Source organism: Parambassis ranga, chromosome 4 (assembly GCF_900634625.1).
Source record: "Parambassis ranga chromosome 4, fParRan2.1, whole genome shotgun sequence".
Classification (NCBI taxonomy): Eukaryota; Metazoa; Chordata; class Actinopteri; family Ambassidae; genus Parambassis; species Parambassis ranga.
The window spans coordinates 17,237,856-17,251,248 of record NC_041025.1 but is presented as its reverse complement, the minus strand read 5'-3'; the positions used below and the strand labels follow the sequence as shown (position 1 = coordinate 17,251,248).

The 13,393-nt window shown below is 39.0% G+C and overlaps 2 protein-coding genes across 2 annotated transcripts in view; one reads left to right on the top strand and one right to left on the bottom strand.

Annotated features, from left to right (window-relative positions):
- Window positions 1-261: 261 nt before the first annotated feature.
- On the top strand, window positions 262-2,663 carry lsm4 (LSM4 homolog, U6 small nuclear RNA and mRNA degradation associated). Its single transcript, XM_028404178.1, has 5 exons — window positions 262-381; window positions 861-902; window positions 1,042-1,140; window positions 1,286-1,466; window positions 1,893-2,663. Exons 1-5 carry the CDS (start codon window positions 379-381, stop codon window positions 2,009-2,011), a joined length of 444 nt encoding a protein of 147 aa, XP_028259979.1. The 5' UTR covers window positions 262-378; the 3' UTR covers window positions 2,012-2,663.
- Window positions 2,664-3,656: 993 nt separating this feature from the next.
- The window catches only part of LOC114434783 (E3 ubiquitin-protein ligase rnf213-alpha-like), a 42,313-nt gene continuing 32,576 nt past the window's right edge, over window positions 3,657-13,393 (bottom strand). The window contains exons 45-67 of the mRNA XM_028404177.1: window positions 12,644-12,746; window positions 12,352-12,466; window positions 11,994-12,198; window positions 11,727-11,917; window positions 11,282-11,404; window positions 11,024-11,134; window positions 10,058-10,300; window positions 9,763-9,856; window positions 8,886-8,920; window positions 8,678-8,781; window positions 8,450-8,603; window positions 8,137-8,311; window positions 7,919-8,007; window positions 7,527-7,778; window positions 7,276-7,405; window positions 7,008-7,085; window positions 6,693-6,870; window positions 6,285-6,489; window positions 5,996-6,073; window positions 5,733-5,930; window positions 5,454-5,543; window positions 5,161-5,339; window positions 3,657-4,790 (exon numbers count right to left, since the gene is read on the bottom strand). Coding sequence (XP_028259978.1) covers window positions 4,634-4,790; window positions 5,161-5,339; window positions 5,454-5,543; window positions 5,733-5,930; window positions 5,996-6,073; window positions 6,285-6,489; window positions 6,693-6,870; window positions 7,008-7,085; window positions 7,276-7,405; window positions 7,527-7,778; window positions 7,919-8,007; window positions 8,137-8,311; window positions 8,450-8,603; window positions 8,678-8,781; window positions 8,886-8,920; window positions 9,763-9,856; window positions 10,058-10,300; window positions 11,024-11,134; window positions 11,282-11,404; window positions 11,727-11,917; window positions 11,994-12,198; window positions 12,352-12,466; window positions 12,644-12,746 — 3,287 coding nt within the window. The 3' untranslated portion in view covers window positions 3,657-4,633. The remainder of the gene's footprint in view (window positions 4,791-5,160; window positions 5,340-5,453; window positions 5,544-5,732; window positions 5,931-5,995; window positions 6,074-6,284; window positions 6,490-6,692; window positions 6,871-7,007; window positions 7,086-7,275; window positions 7,406-7,526; window positions 7,779-7,918; window positions 8,008-8,136; window positions 8,312-8,449; window positions 8,604-8,677; window positions 8,782-8,885; window positions 8,921-9,762; window positions 9,857-10,057; window positions 10,301-11,023; window positions 11,135-11,281; window positions 11,405-11,726; window positions 11,918-11,993; window positions 12,199-12,351; window positions 12,467-12,643; window positions 12,747-13,393) is intronic.

Genomic DNA, 13,393 nt, shown 5'->3' with positions numbered 1-13,393 from the left:
TTTACCTAGCTATTGCCCTATGTTTGTTACTCATTCCCACCTATACCTTATAAGCACATGTATTTTATTTCAAATATATTTGTATTTACTTTTCAATTGTTTTGTTCAACAATCGGAAGCTATTGTGCACTAATATGGTATTCTTCAAGCTCGAATAGTAGTTTTGATGTAGCAGTTTCGTTCTACATGAACTAGATGCAACATTACGTTTGGAGATGCATATTTCTGACAGTAGGAGGCAGCATCGAATACATCAGTCATTATTTGAGCACCACAGCGCCGGAAACTCTTCGACAGACGAAGAAGGAACAGTAGGTGGGAAAATCGTGTTAGTAACGAACTAGGTTAGCACGAAAGAAACCAAAAAATACAATCAGAATGGTAAGCTTCTTACATATCAGTATTGGTATCTGATAGTTTTGTGAATTTTAATAGCACGCATGTTATTCAGCTAACGCTAACATTGTTTGCCGCATTGTTGTCTTGAATTACAGTCGGTATGCTAGCAAAGTTACTTAGCTTTTGTGTGTCAAACATCGTAAAGGCAAAGTGTGTGTTTTTCAATGCTTGCGGGCATAACATCAATAGACAATAATATGATGGAAGGATCCTACGTTCAACTCTGGTAGTAGAAATGATACACGAATAAATCAAATCTGGAACCCTTGTCAAGGATTGTGGTAAAAAGCGTAAAAATAAAAACCCAAACACAAGATTGGTGGACAGATTTAAATTTCTCAAATGCTCTATGCATTAACTGTGTAATATATGAAAACTGGGTTAATTGATGTCTTGATTTAGATGTAATAATCAGATTGTGAATAATACTAATAGCAGTCACCACCTCTGTCACTTTACAGCTTCCCCTGTCTCTGTTGAAGACTGCCCAGAACCATCCTATGGTGAGGAGTCACACCTGCACACACCTGCTAAATGTGTTTTGATTGATAATAATAATTATTAATGTCAAATTATTAATAAGAAGTTATTATGAATAATCATTTGTTAAGTTGGCTTTAAAATCTGTTGCTCTCTCCTCAGCTGGTGGAGCTGAAGAATGGAGAGACGTACAACGGTCACCTTGTGAGCTGTGACAACTGGATGAACATCAACCTGAGAGAAGTCATCTGCACCTCCAGGGTAAAGCTTTTTTTTTTCCTTTGGCACTGACATTCTCAGGGATGTAGTGTGACTATATTCCCAGAGGAATCTAGTGTAGAAGCAATTGAATGTTAAACAATGACTGAAAGGTTGAGCTGATGGCACGGCACCCTTACTCTCACAGGATGGAGATAAGTTCTGGAGGATGCCTGAATGCTATATTCGAGGGAGCACCATCAAATATCTGCGAATCCCTGATGAAATCATTGACATGGTGAAGGAGGAGGTGGTGTCAAAGGGCCGCGGACGTGGTGGTGCCCAGCAGAACAAACAGCAGGGCAAAGGAAGAGGAGGAACTGGCAGAGGTGAGTGGAAGTCTGTTTAGAGCTCAATCACAGCTTTGTTATGTTGCTCAATATAGTATTTAAAAAGTAAATATGAACACTAAATGTTCATATTTATAGTATATGAAACAAAAATGATTACATAGAGAGACAGTTTTTTCAGTTTTCTTATGAAACATTTACAACTGGATAATATCAAACAAATATGCACATTTTAGATTTTAAACTAAATATGACACCTCAAAGGTAAAAAAAAAAACAATCCTGGAGTCCTGTTGCCTCGATTTAAACTCTTGGACATGACTATAACCTGAATGAATGGGAACATTCACAGACATTATTCCCCTTCATTGTCATGAAGGAACTGACAGGAACTCAAGAAATGAAAATGGCAGTTATAGATAGCTTATCAGAGCTAACTCCTCATCTCTCGTGCCTTTTCTTTAGGTTTGTTTGGTGGCCGTGGTCGTGGAATGACTGGACCTGGTCGGGGCCAGCAGCAGCAGCAGCAGCAGCAGCAAGACAAGAAGCCAGGCAAACCACAGGGAATCAAAAACCAACACTGACAAACACATCCTGAGGACATAAAGATAAAATCATTTCCATGGCGTTTCTGCTGTGATGGTTCTTGGGATTGGTTTTTGCAGAAATCATTCTGGGAGACACTGAGAGAAGCTGTGCTGGTGCACTGAGTTTTGTTTTTTAGCATCTTGAAGTTGGTGTTACCTTTTTTTTTATAATGACCCTTTACCAGTGTATCAACTAGAGATGGTTTGACACATTTATAAATGACACATAATAAATATCTTGGTACACTGGAACAAGGTTTTAGTTGTTTTTTTTTCAGCTGTCTCATCAGGTGTAGTTTTTGTGGTACACAGCCCCAACTTCCGTTGTATGAATATTCATTTTAACAAGTTCTTTTTTCTGTTTGTGACGTTCTGTGGTTTGCATCCATTCTGTCTGCTGTGTGGTATGGTCTGCTAACAGCAATAGCCTGCCAGTCGAGAGTCGAAGATTCAGTCCCTAAAATTTAACGCTTTTGTTAAAGGATTTTGTAAGATGACACATGATGATTATGATTTCCAGAAGAAAAGATTCTCATATTCTTAGGTCTGTTAAAGTCCAGTGTTGAGTTTCATTTTATTTTTGTAACGAAACATGTAAATGTAATTTATTTACATAAGAACATGGGAATAAAAAAAAACTTTTGTTAAAGCAGTGTGTCTTAAGGTTAAATCGCTCTTTGCTACAACATGGTGTGATGGACTAAAAGAGATCTACATGCTTCATGAGTAGTTATGGGTTTTCGAGGCTTCACCTGCATTCAAGAAAAAGGTTCATTACTCGAGGCTTCATTGACACAGTAGCTCGAGTAGGACATCTAGTGGCGAATAAAATGAACTGCGGTGTGTGTTATTGGTTCATGGATCTTTGGGATTTGACTGCCCATGCACAGTCTCGTTCCACTACAGGTTTCACTGGTTTCAAGCTAACACAATACAGTACATATATTAAAGAAAGATGTTATTACCATTATACTAATATATTGTTTAGATGTTTAATTGCAGTAAGTGAAGTGAATTGAGTGAAGTGTTTCATATGACGTAAGTCACATGATTTTTCCTAAAGCAGGCACTTACGTTTGACTGTAAGTGTGACTATGATGGACCTAGAAATAATATCACATTTCAGTTGCACTGCTATGGGATTTGACATGGATAATTACTGATAATATAAAATAATAATTATAATCACATATGTTGTGTTAAGAATACTTGAAATACATAGGAAAGTCTGTTTTGGGGTTCATTGGTGATTCACATGACAAACCGAACCAATCACATGGTTCGAAGCACTCAACTGCTTCAAACGTCACTGAAGTGGTTCAAACGTCACTAGTCACGTGACCGAAGCAAGCCTCGGCACAGTGGTTCGAAACAATTGCTTTATGAGCTACCGCGCATGTGTCGAAGCCTCGGGTGTCAGAGGACCATCCTTATTCATGAGTGATGGACCCAATATGTATGCAGAAGGGGATGATGTTGACTAATAAATGTGCCAGACTTTTTGCAGTTAACTGAGGTTAACTCGGGTTATATTTAATCGGTGAGCTGCTGCAGGTGTGCAGCGCTCTATAAAAGCAGACATTTTAGTAGTTTACTACTCTAGAGCATTCAGGTGACATTTGATTACACAAGTCAGGCATCACATGCATATATAATTGATTTATTGATCCAGCAACACAACTTTGCAACTTTTTATGGATAATACAAATTGCATAATTACCACTTGCAGCATTATAGGTCAGTGAAACTGACCTGCTTTTCTATGTTTCATCGCTGCAAACAAAAAGTAAAAATAGACCAATAACATGTGACATATGAATTGTTTGTGGTCAACAGTAATAAAATACACAGCTAGCTCATGATCAAGCCATCATCTGGCAGTGCTTTGCTTGAGAATTGACTGAAGGTAATAAATGAGCAACTAGGTCATGATGAAGTCCTCACATTGCAGAGCTTCTTTCGTTTTCTTTAGCCTAAAGGTTTTTTCATACAAGTATAAGGAGTAAAATCAATCAAAGTAAACACAAAAAGTAAAATCACCTTTGGCTTCTAAAATGAACTCTTCTATTGTTGTCCAGTGTTTGTCCATGTTTCTTGGGTCATTGATCCCAACTCAGCATCTTTCAGTGGACATCACCTCATTTTTTAAGTCAATGTATTTGTTTCAAACAAACATAATGAATTAAAAGAAACAAAAAAAATGAAAATGAAAAAATACAATATACTAAAAATCTTGGAAAAATGAAAACAAACTGCAAATATGAGCACATCTGGTTTTTGTACTATCCTGAGAATTCAATCATAAAATACTTGTAATCAATAAGTAAAATAGATCCAAAAAATGTTGACAATAAAAGTTAAAAAAAATCAACAGTATTCATCAAATAACAAGGCTTTTTGGTTTTCCTGAGCTTTGATGACATGTCCATTTTTCTTGGACCACTGATCTCAAATCAGACTCAAAAAACCAAAAACTCAAATAAATGCACATTCCAAAGTACTTAAAAATATCAGAACAGCTTAAAGTAAAATGCAAAAATATGCAGTACTGTATTCTTGTTAAAAGTCAAATATTAATAAGATGTGTAATGCAAATAAAAAAGGTTAAATTCATCCAGTTCAGGCCTCCATCATCACGCTCTGTTTGATGGTCACAGTGTATTTCCAGGTCTCCACAATCTGGGAAAGCTTCAGATATTCAGGAAAGTTTTCCTCCACGTAACGAGGTACATCCATTCCCTTATGTTCCATGTAGGCAGCCACCGACTCTTTCACACTGAAAGAAGAGCAAGTATTTAACCCTTTACTCTGTCTGCTCCATTTAAGGCAGATGGAGTTGTCATTAGTTCATTCAGTGCTCAGCTGTTGGAGCAAACAGGACATTCTAACAAAGGTGCAGCAGTACCTTCCTGCTGAAATGCAAGATGTCAATAAGGGAAGATGTCAATAATAAACATTGACTGGTACCCTCATATACATTAGATTGTTTTTCTTTGATGCATCATTCAGGTTAATGCATCACTAAAACATCTTTGGGATCTCCATTACAATAATATATTCTGATCTTTATCTGCATCTCTTGATAGAAAATACACATAGAGATCATGGTATAAATAAACAAACATGCAAGTGTTCAGCAAGCTTACCTCCAGGAAGGCTTGTTGTCCTCTGTGGCCCGCACACGACCCAGATTCAACAGAAGGTACTCATGCATCTCAAGCAGCCATTGGTCCACATTTCCCCTGACCAGGAAACCTTTCAGCTCCCTCATGGCCTGCTCAGACAGAGGCATCTGGTACTCAGCTGGATAACCTGAAAAGGGCTCCTGTTCACAGAAACACAAGGGGAGGTATGTTATTAATTATCAATATACAATTTCAAGGAAAAACTCTGCTGTAATCTGTTTAATGCTCTTGTTTTTCATTCCCAAATGTTTTACCCTTCTGAGACGCAGCATGTGTTCAGATTTAAGAGAGGAGAGGAGCTGCCACAAAGAAACACAGTGTCCGAGGCAGCATCTGCTCAGAGCCTGTAACAAAACATAGCAGATTCAAAAAGTGGGACCTGATATTTGTAAAGCACAACATGAAATCAATGTGATGCAGTAACTCAGCACTGTTCTTTAGCTTGTCTGTGGATGCATTCATCCAGGTCATAGTCATTTCCAAGAGTTTACACTGCACAGTCGGCGGAGTGGGAGTCCAAATAAGCTGCACACCTGCGATAATTGACGATCAATGTTTTGTGCCATCTTCAGTATGTCCTGGAGGTAAGTCATCAGTGGCATGGAGGGATCACCACCAGTCTTTGAAAGGAAACCCAGGACCAACTCCACGATTCTGAGCATCTCACACACCTCACTGTAAGAGTCCAGCTCTCTGGACACAGCGTTGCGGGTTAGAGGCCTCAGAGCGTCCTGCATAAAGAACCAAAATATGAATTAACTAGGATCCCATAAAAATAAACTTTTTATTTTTTTACCTGTGGCACTTTTCCTTGAACAGTTTCAAAGATGGCTTTATAATCCCTCTCTTGTGTGTTGATCAGAGTAGGAATCCCCTAAAGTAAAAGACAGAGAATTTAGTAAAACCTGCATGTATTAGACTGTAATATTCATTAGATAAAAGTTGCTTCTTGTTCATAGCCTCTTATTTTGTCATTTATCAACATTCGCTCAGTGTGTGTCAGAAGAAGCCTGGCATGATGCTGCTGACTATGCAGCTTGTTTGCATCAGTTTAAGCTCTCACCACCTAAGTTATTGGAACTCACTATTCGGGTGATGAGGGGTTTTCCCTGCAGGTAGTGAGTGAGAATCTGCTGCTGGATCCTAGGCAGGTCAAACTGTGATATTGTCTCATGGCCACGTTCCAAGTTGTACTGGCAGTTGGATAATATCAGAGGAAACAGGTCCTTCTCCACATCATAGCGGATCACATGCTGCTCCATTAGCTCTGCCACGCTGACCCTGTAACTGCTGCAGACACCACAATGTGAACACACCTTTTATTCCTAGAACCAAACCCGCTCTGTTTCAAAGACTCTAAAGCTGTGATTATCGATGCACCTAAGTACATAAAAACAGACCAGAAACCTGTGAAGCAAATATTTAAGATAACAGCATCATAAAAAGCAATTTATTTAAACTTTTATGTATGCAACGCCACATAAGTTTTGCACCTGCTGTCTTCTCCGGTGTGTCTGTCTGCATTCACCAGCTCATTTTGTAGTGTTATCAGGTAGCTGACAAGGCCTGTGGCACACAGGCCTGGACCCTGCCGCCGCGGCAGAAGGTACTGCAGGTCGCTGTTCTGGTCCAAATCCTCACTGCAGAATTCATCTGGGATTTTTATCTCACCTATAATTTAGAAAGAGCAGACTAATGGTTTATTGTTTAGATATGGATTTATTATGACATTTCATTAAACTGGTTCAATCAGTCCCTGTTGCACGTGTTGTTAATTTTACAGCAGAGGAGGAGAATAAGTGACTTACTGCTTGCTACAGGCACTCTAAGCAGATTCCATGTTTTCAGGAAGATGTCAATGTGTTTTTCATACCATGTCCTCATTTCTGAAACAAGTAAATTTTAAAATACTTCGATCAGTTTTCTTCTCAAATTGAATGCTATACAACAAACAGTTGTTTTCTGTTCCATTAACCATGCAAATATTTTGCTGGGCCTTTACTATCAATCAAGCATTTTGTAATTAAATATTAAAATCTGCAGAAAATCATATAGGTCACATGATTCTCATATTACCTGTTTGCTGCTCAACAAACTCTGCGATGGAACCCACTATCTCGTCAGAGGCGTTCTGGTACTTTCTCAGCAAACGTTTCTGCAGGACGAGGATTTCTGGAAGGAACTTAATCTGGCGAAATTCTCTCTCCTAAAAAATTAAAACACAAATCAAATTAAATGTCAGACAACTGTACCTCATCAACACAGGCAGCACATAAATGTGAATGTGCTGTCTTGCTCTGGACAAAACTGTTAAAGAGGAAGGCCACCTTCTGCAGGAACCTCCAGAGCAGCGGCAGCTCCTCTTTTTGATCATTATGCTCAACCAGATGTGTGAGGCTGAGCAACGACAGCCTCTCCCTGCAGCTCCACACTGCTGAGCTGTGGACCTGAGAGCCTTGCTGCAGTGATGTGAGGAAGGTGCAGTCATCACCAAAAGTCGTCCTCATGATGAAGTTAGAAGACACACGGGAGTCATTTCTGATGCTGGCCTTTGCTACTTGCAGGCGTTGATCAAGTTCCTACACACACAACACATAGGTAGTGGTAGCAGATGTTACTGCTGTCTTGTGCTGGGTACAATGACAATAATCATTCAATTCTTCTTCAGTGCATAGCCACAAGTATGAGTCATAAATTGACTTATACCCTCTTCAACTACCTTCAGATTGTGTGTCATAACATCTGTAGCCACAGTAGTCTCCCAGGTGTTTCTGGATTCTTTGGTTGCAAGGTAAGGATCAACATTAGCTAGACAAAGTAAAACAGAAGATATTTTAAAAGGTGTGTGATATACTCTGCTTTACAGTGCAACAATAAATGGTAGTTATATTTTGGTGTTTTGTCTCCTCCACACTGACTGACTGATAAGCTGCTTACGTTGACTGGCCTGAGGATGCTCCTGCAGAGACCTGAGCACCAAGTGGACAGATGTAACTGTGTCATCCGCTCCTTTTCCCAGTGCCTTTGACAGCTGATCCAGATCTTTTTTTATATGTTGGCTGAGAAACAAGAATGCATCCTCCACAGGTGGGTGGATGATCTGTTTAACAGACTAAAGGAGAGAAGGCGGGTGATGTGTCATTGTCAGATTAATGATTTATCTATTTTGCAGGACTTTCAGAGCTTTGAACATGTTGCTACTTAGTAACTGCTGCATTCCACACTTGAAAGCAACTTATCATTTATTCACCTGCGACTTCTCTGAGGCTCCCAGCAACATGGACAAATGTGTAACAAGCCTGACCAGAACAAAGGGAGTCAAAGACATGTTTTTGGTGTCAAAGCCATCGCTGTTTTTTCTCCGTTCAGGGTCTCCCAGAATGTGCCCGGGTCTTGTGTTATCCCTAAAACAACAATTAGCCAATAAATACCAGAAAATGTGCCAGTGGAACATATAACTGATAATAATAACACTTACTGCTGCAACCGGACTCTGCTAAAACTGGGCAAGGCCTTTTCCTTTTCCCCTCCAACCTTCTCACCACACTCCAGACATTGACCTGTCTGGCATGGGCGGCCACACTGCAGTGGAAGATGGTGGAAGAACGTTTAGAGTACACAGTATTTTTCATAATTGTAATCATCATAAATACATATTAATGAAGCATAACATAAAAATAGCCTACCTCACCAACAATGCATGGATGATTATTTCGGCACACTGTGGAATACAGTCAATCAATTAAAACAGGCTAAATGCACCCGAATGGAGACAGAATATACTCTAAATTGCATATGAATAGGTGGGTTTATGTGACTACTGTCATGACCCTGTGTTTGTTCCTGGTTTTGTTCTCCTTGTTTTAGGTCTTTTGTTAATCCTGCGTTCAGTTATTGTTATTTCTGTAAGGCTGGTGTCTTGTTCTTTGGGTGTGTGTTTAGATCTTGTTGTCCTTGTGGTGTTCGTCTTGTCTTGTGCTTCCTGTTTTACTTTGGTAGTCCTGTCCTCCTTGTGTTTTGTCTTGTGTTTTACTTACTGTGGTTTCCTGCCCTGTGTGATTACCTGTTCCTCCCTAATGTGTCTCACCTGTGTGTAGTTGTCTGCCCTACCCTCTGTTTATATAGTATACGTCTTCCCTGCACTCGGTGCTAGTTTGTCTCGTCAACTGCTCGTCAAGTGTGGGCTGTATCCATCTACACCTTGCCAGTCATGACTTTCAGTTTTTTCATGCAATGCTATCACTTTGCCATGCTTTTTGCCATGTTTGTATGATTTTTGTTTTTGCCTTGTAGTTGGCTTTTTCATGTCCAGTGTGACTAGTTCATTACCTTTTGCTTTGTCTTTTGGACCACACCTTTTTTAGTTTTGTATTTTTTTGCCCTCCTGGCCTGTAATAACAGACTGCTTTTGATTTTTAAACCGCTGTGTGTTCTGCACCTGTGTCCACTCCACCATACAAACCCTGACAACTACAGTGTGATGATGTAAATTATCCAATAAATGAAACTGATAACAAGCATACTTTACAATTGTAGTTATCTACTAAAATGAACAATACTTACCATACCATGCGACTCTCACATAGTCTTGCGGCATGATTTCTTGGGCAAAAGCTAACATCAGCCTGTCATCGGGCATTGTGGGTATAAAGGCCCGCTGTTAAATAAAAAATATAAATACATGAACGCAACTTTAAAGCGAACAGCACTAAATAAGAGCAATTACATGCCTTTTCTTCTCTGCTAAAAATACGATTTTTAGAATTAATAATAGAGGGTGAGATATAACATATGCCGCCTGAAAGAGAGTAGCTTAAATCTGGAAATGGGAAACTCAAGTAATACAAGAGATGTTCACCTGCATATTTTCAGGAGACCAACCCAGCTGCTTTAGTGGCATCAGCAGATAGTGAGTACTAGTGAGTAGCACTGCTGCCAGATGGATTATAAACTCAATGACAACATTGTCCACAGTAGTATGACCAGGTTGGATGGTCAGGGCTCCCAGCCTGTTGTGGACCAAGGCTGATGCAAAATCCCTCACTTCTCTTTGATGCAGGTACGTTGAGCCTTGGATGAACTCTCCAAATACTTGACATTGCTACAAAGAAGTAGAAGACGATAAATAGAGGCTATAAATTAAGATTGTGGTGAAGGATTCATTCATTGAATGCCAGATTACAGCTAAAGAGCAAAGTATGTAACAGAAGCAACCACATTCCCATCTCCTTTAACAAACTCCAAACTGTGGGTACAATTGGGTCAAAACTATTGGTATGTACTTCTTTAAATTGATGGTTGTATTTTGTACACAAATAAATCTTCTTTCTGCTTTTACAATATCAGTGAAATATTACTATCCATGGAAACAGATCAATCTAAGAGTACACATACTTTTGTGAACAAACAAGATGGCTATGAAATAGGTTGTATTACTGATGTGTAAGACTATCCACCATGTCTGTCCTTAAAGAAAACTAGAAGAGCATCCTGCACTGAAGTCCATCTGTAAGGAAACATTTATACAGGCCTTAGATTACTTTGTAGTTCACACACAAGAGCTTTACAGAAGGATTGGGGCCACTGAAAAATGAAAAATAAAGTCAGAATTCTGACTTGTTTTCATGGCCCTAATCCTGTTCTGTAAGAACTTACTGTACATGGGAGGAAAAAAAATAATGATTGATCATTCTTCACACAGTCAAACTTCGATTTGTGAATCCAGAATCTATATTTTTTTGAATGAAAGGAGATACCCCAGTATATGTCTTAGCTACTCTTAAACAATTTTAATAATATATTATTATAATATCATTGTTCATACCTTAGGAGTAGGATGGAGACCCTGGTTATTAGATCTGTACAGAGTTGTAACCTCTCGGAAAAGAGCCAGAATGATAAACACTGTTCGAGTGCTTGTTGACACAGTACATCTCTAAAACAATCAAACACAAACATAAGTTAAACAGAGATGCTGCAGTGATTCCTTTAAATGGTCTTTTGGTTGCAGCACTATGACAAACATCAACTAATAAGTGATGTGTTGTACAGCTGATATTTATAAAGGCTGTAGGTGGGCTACCTCACAGACTTCTTCTATCTGCTCAACATCACCATCCACTACTGCCTTGGCAACTGCATTCCTGACTGCCTTGTATTCCTCTCCATACACAAGGTACTGGTCCATCTGGCCTCCATCTTCATTCTGATCACACCATGAATAAAATACAGTGGAGAGAAACATGTCTTAATATGTTGTTTATAGAGACTCTGACTCTTTGGCAGTGGCAAGTGGTTATATAATGGGGATACATTTTACACCAAAGTTGACAAATTAAAATGTTGATTGAGTTTGTTAATGATCACTAGTGAAATTAACCCCAGCAGGGTGATATAGGACCTAAACATGAAACAGAGATGTGGATTAACACATTAACACTCTCACACGAAAACATATTATTGCACTGTTTCATAATATTGGTAATAGCTAACACATGTTTGTGTATTTGCAAAGGAATGCAGTGTACCTGCTCATGGATCTCTTTGGGGAATAGCCATCTGAACTCTGGCTGTTTCATGAGTGTCTGCACATGCTCTACACCTTGCAGTTCAGCGAGTTTGCGAATCAGGTAAACACGGTACCAGTCATTCCCACTGTTGTTACAGAATGTAATCACCATGTTCAGAAAGTCTTCTGCTCCATCTGGGGCATTGTTGTCTGCAACAAGGTAACCAAACACTTGTTGATAACCATTGCATACTTCAGTGCTGGCAGAAGTCAAGCTATATCTTACCAGAATTTCTGTCACTGATACGGTGGGCAGCAATGGTGAGCGTCAGACGCAGATGGGCAATGTGCTGCAGATGTTGAACAGACACTGTTGCTGGAACAGTATTGGCTTCAGCCAAAAAGGAGCGCAGGAATCGTGTCTCATCAGTGAAACATTGTAACTCATGACCCTTGTTCCCATCCTGGGGCATTTTTTCCCACATTGAGTCCTGCAAAGACCATAAGTTAACTAATTTAACAGTTCAGGTACTGAAGAAAAAATAGGAATGTTTGATTCAAATTTCCTCTCCAACTTACATTAGTAAGTAATGTTTCACTACTATCACTACTGAATGTAATAAACAGTACGGTTGTTGTTTTACCTCCAAGCAGTTGATGTATAAGGCATAAAGCTCTGCTTTATCCCATTCATCCACAAATCTGCTGGCTTCCACTTCTGACAAATGCTGCTGCAAATACTCCTTGACATCATCAAAGCTGAAATACATGCAGGTTAATCATACACATGGCTCAACAGGCAAGAGCTTTCAGAGGGCTTCTAGAAAATTCTTCATAACCTAATACCATAATGTACAATAATTCAAGTAATAAGGCAACATTATTCTATTCATCTATAATATTAACATTAACTTCAGAATGAAACATTTAATTTACCTGAATTTCAGGAGCAATTTGAGAATCACAGATCGCACTACTGGGTTTTTATCTGGTGAATCGTCAAACGGTGACAGATGTTTGGTGTGAATCTCTTTATGTTCTGGATCGAAAAATGGAAGTAAAAATGAAAATAAATTAATTATTTTACTTTATTAAAATATACTGTATGTACAGGTTGATAAAATGTTGCTAAACAGAGTTTCTCAAGATTTTAAAAGATAAAATAAACCAGACTGTGTGGAACACAGAGATTTATGTATAGACAGTGACAGAGAGACACTAAAAAAATTTCTGGCTATTTTGGACAATGCCAGTCACCCCCTGCACACTGTCATCAGCGCTCAGAGAAGCCTGACCAGTTACAGGCTGCTCCTCCCCAAGAGTAGGACCAACAGACTCAGAGACTCCTTTGTCCCCCGATCCATCAAAATCTACAGCTCTGCTTTCGGCAGGAGGGGGAGAATAAGGAAGGAGGAAGGAGTACAGACCGCCTGATACAACACACAATAATTCCTCTTACCTTTTATTCTATTATATTCTATTTTATACTAGCATAGAAAACAAGAACAAACATTTTCTTTGATGATTTCAATATACAGTTGCTCAAACAAGCAGTCAAAATAACAAAGATGATATTATGAATATGAATGTATGTATAGTATGCACACAAACAATAGTATGAATGACAATTTCCAAATAGAAAATACAGGTTGTATGAGTGTTGTAAAATAACATTGTCCAATTTAG

What these genes read in the sequence shown, in the direction of transcription:
- lsm4 (XM_028404178.1), top strand. An exon ending in CTGCCCAGAACCATCCTATG is followed by an intron (nt 903 to 1,041) that starts GTGAGGAGTCAC and finishes CTCTCTCCTCAG; the next exon opens with CTGGTGGAGCTGAAGAATGG. An exon ending in AAGAGGAGGAACTGGCAGAG is followed by an intron (nt 1,467 to 1,892) that starts GTGAGTGGAAGT and finishes CCTTTTCTTTAG; the next exon opens with GTTTGTTTGGTGGCCGTGGT.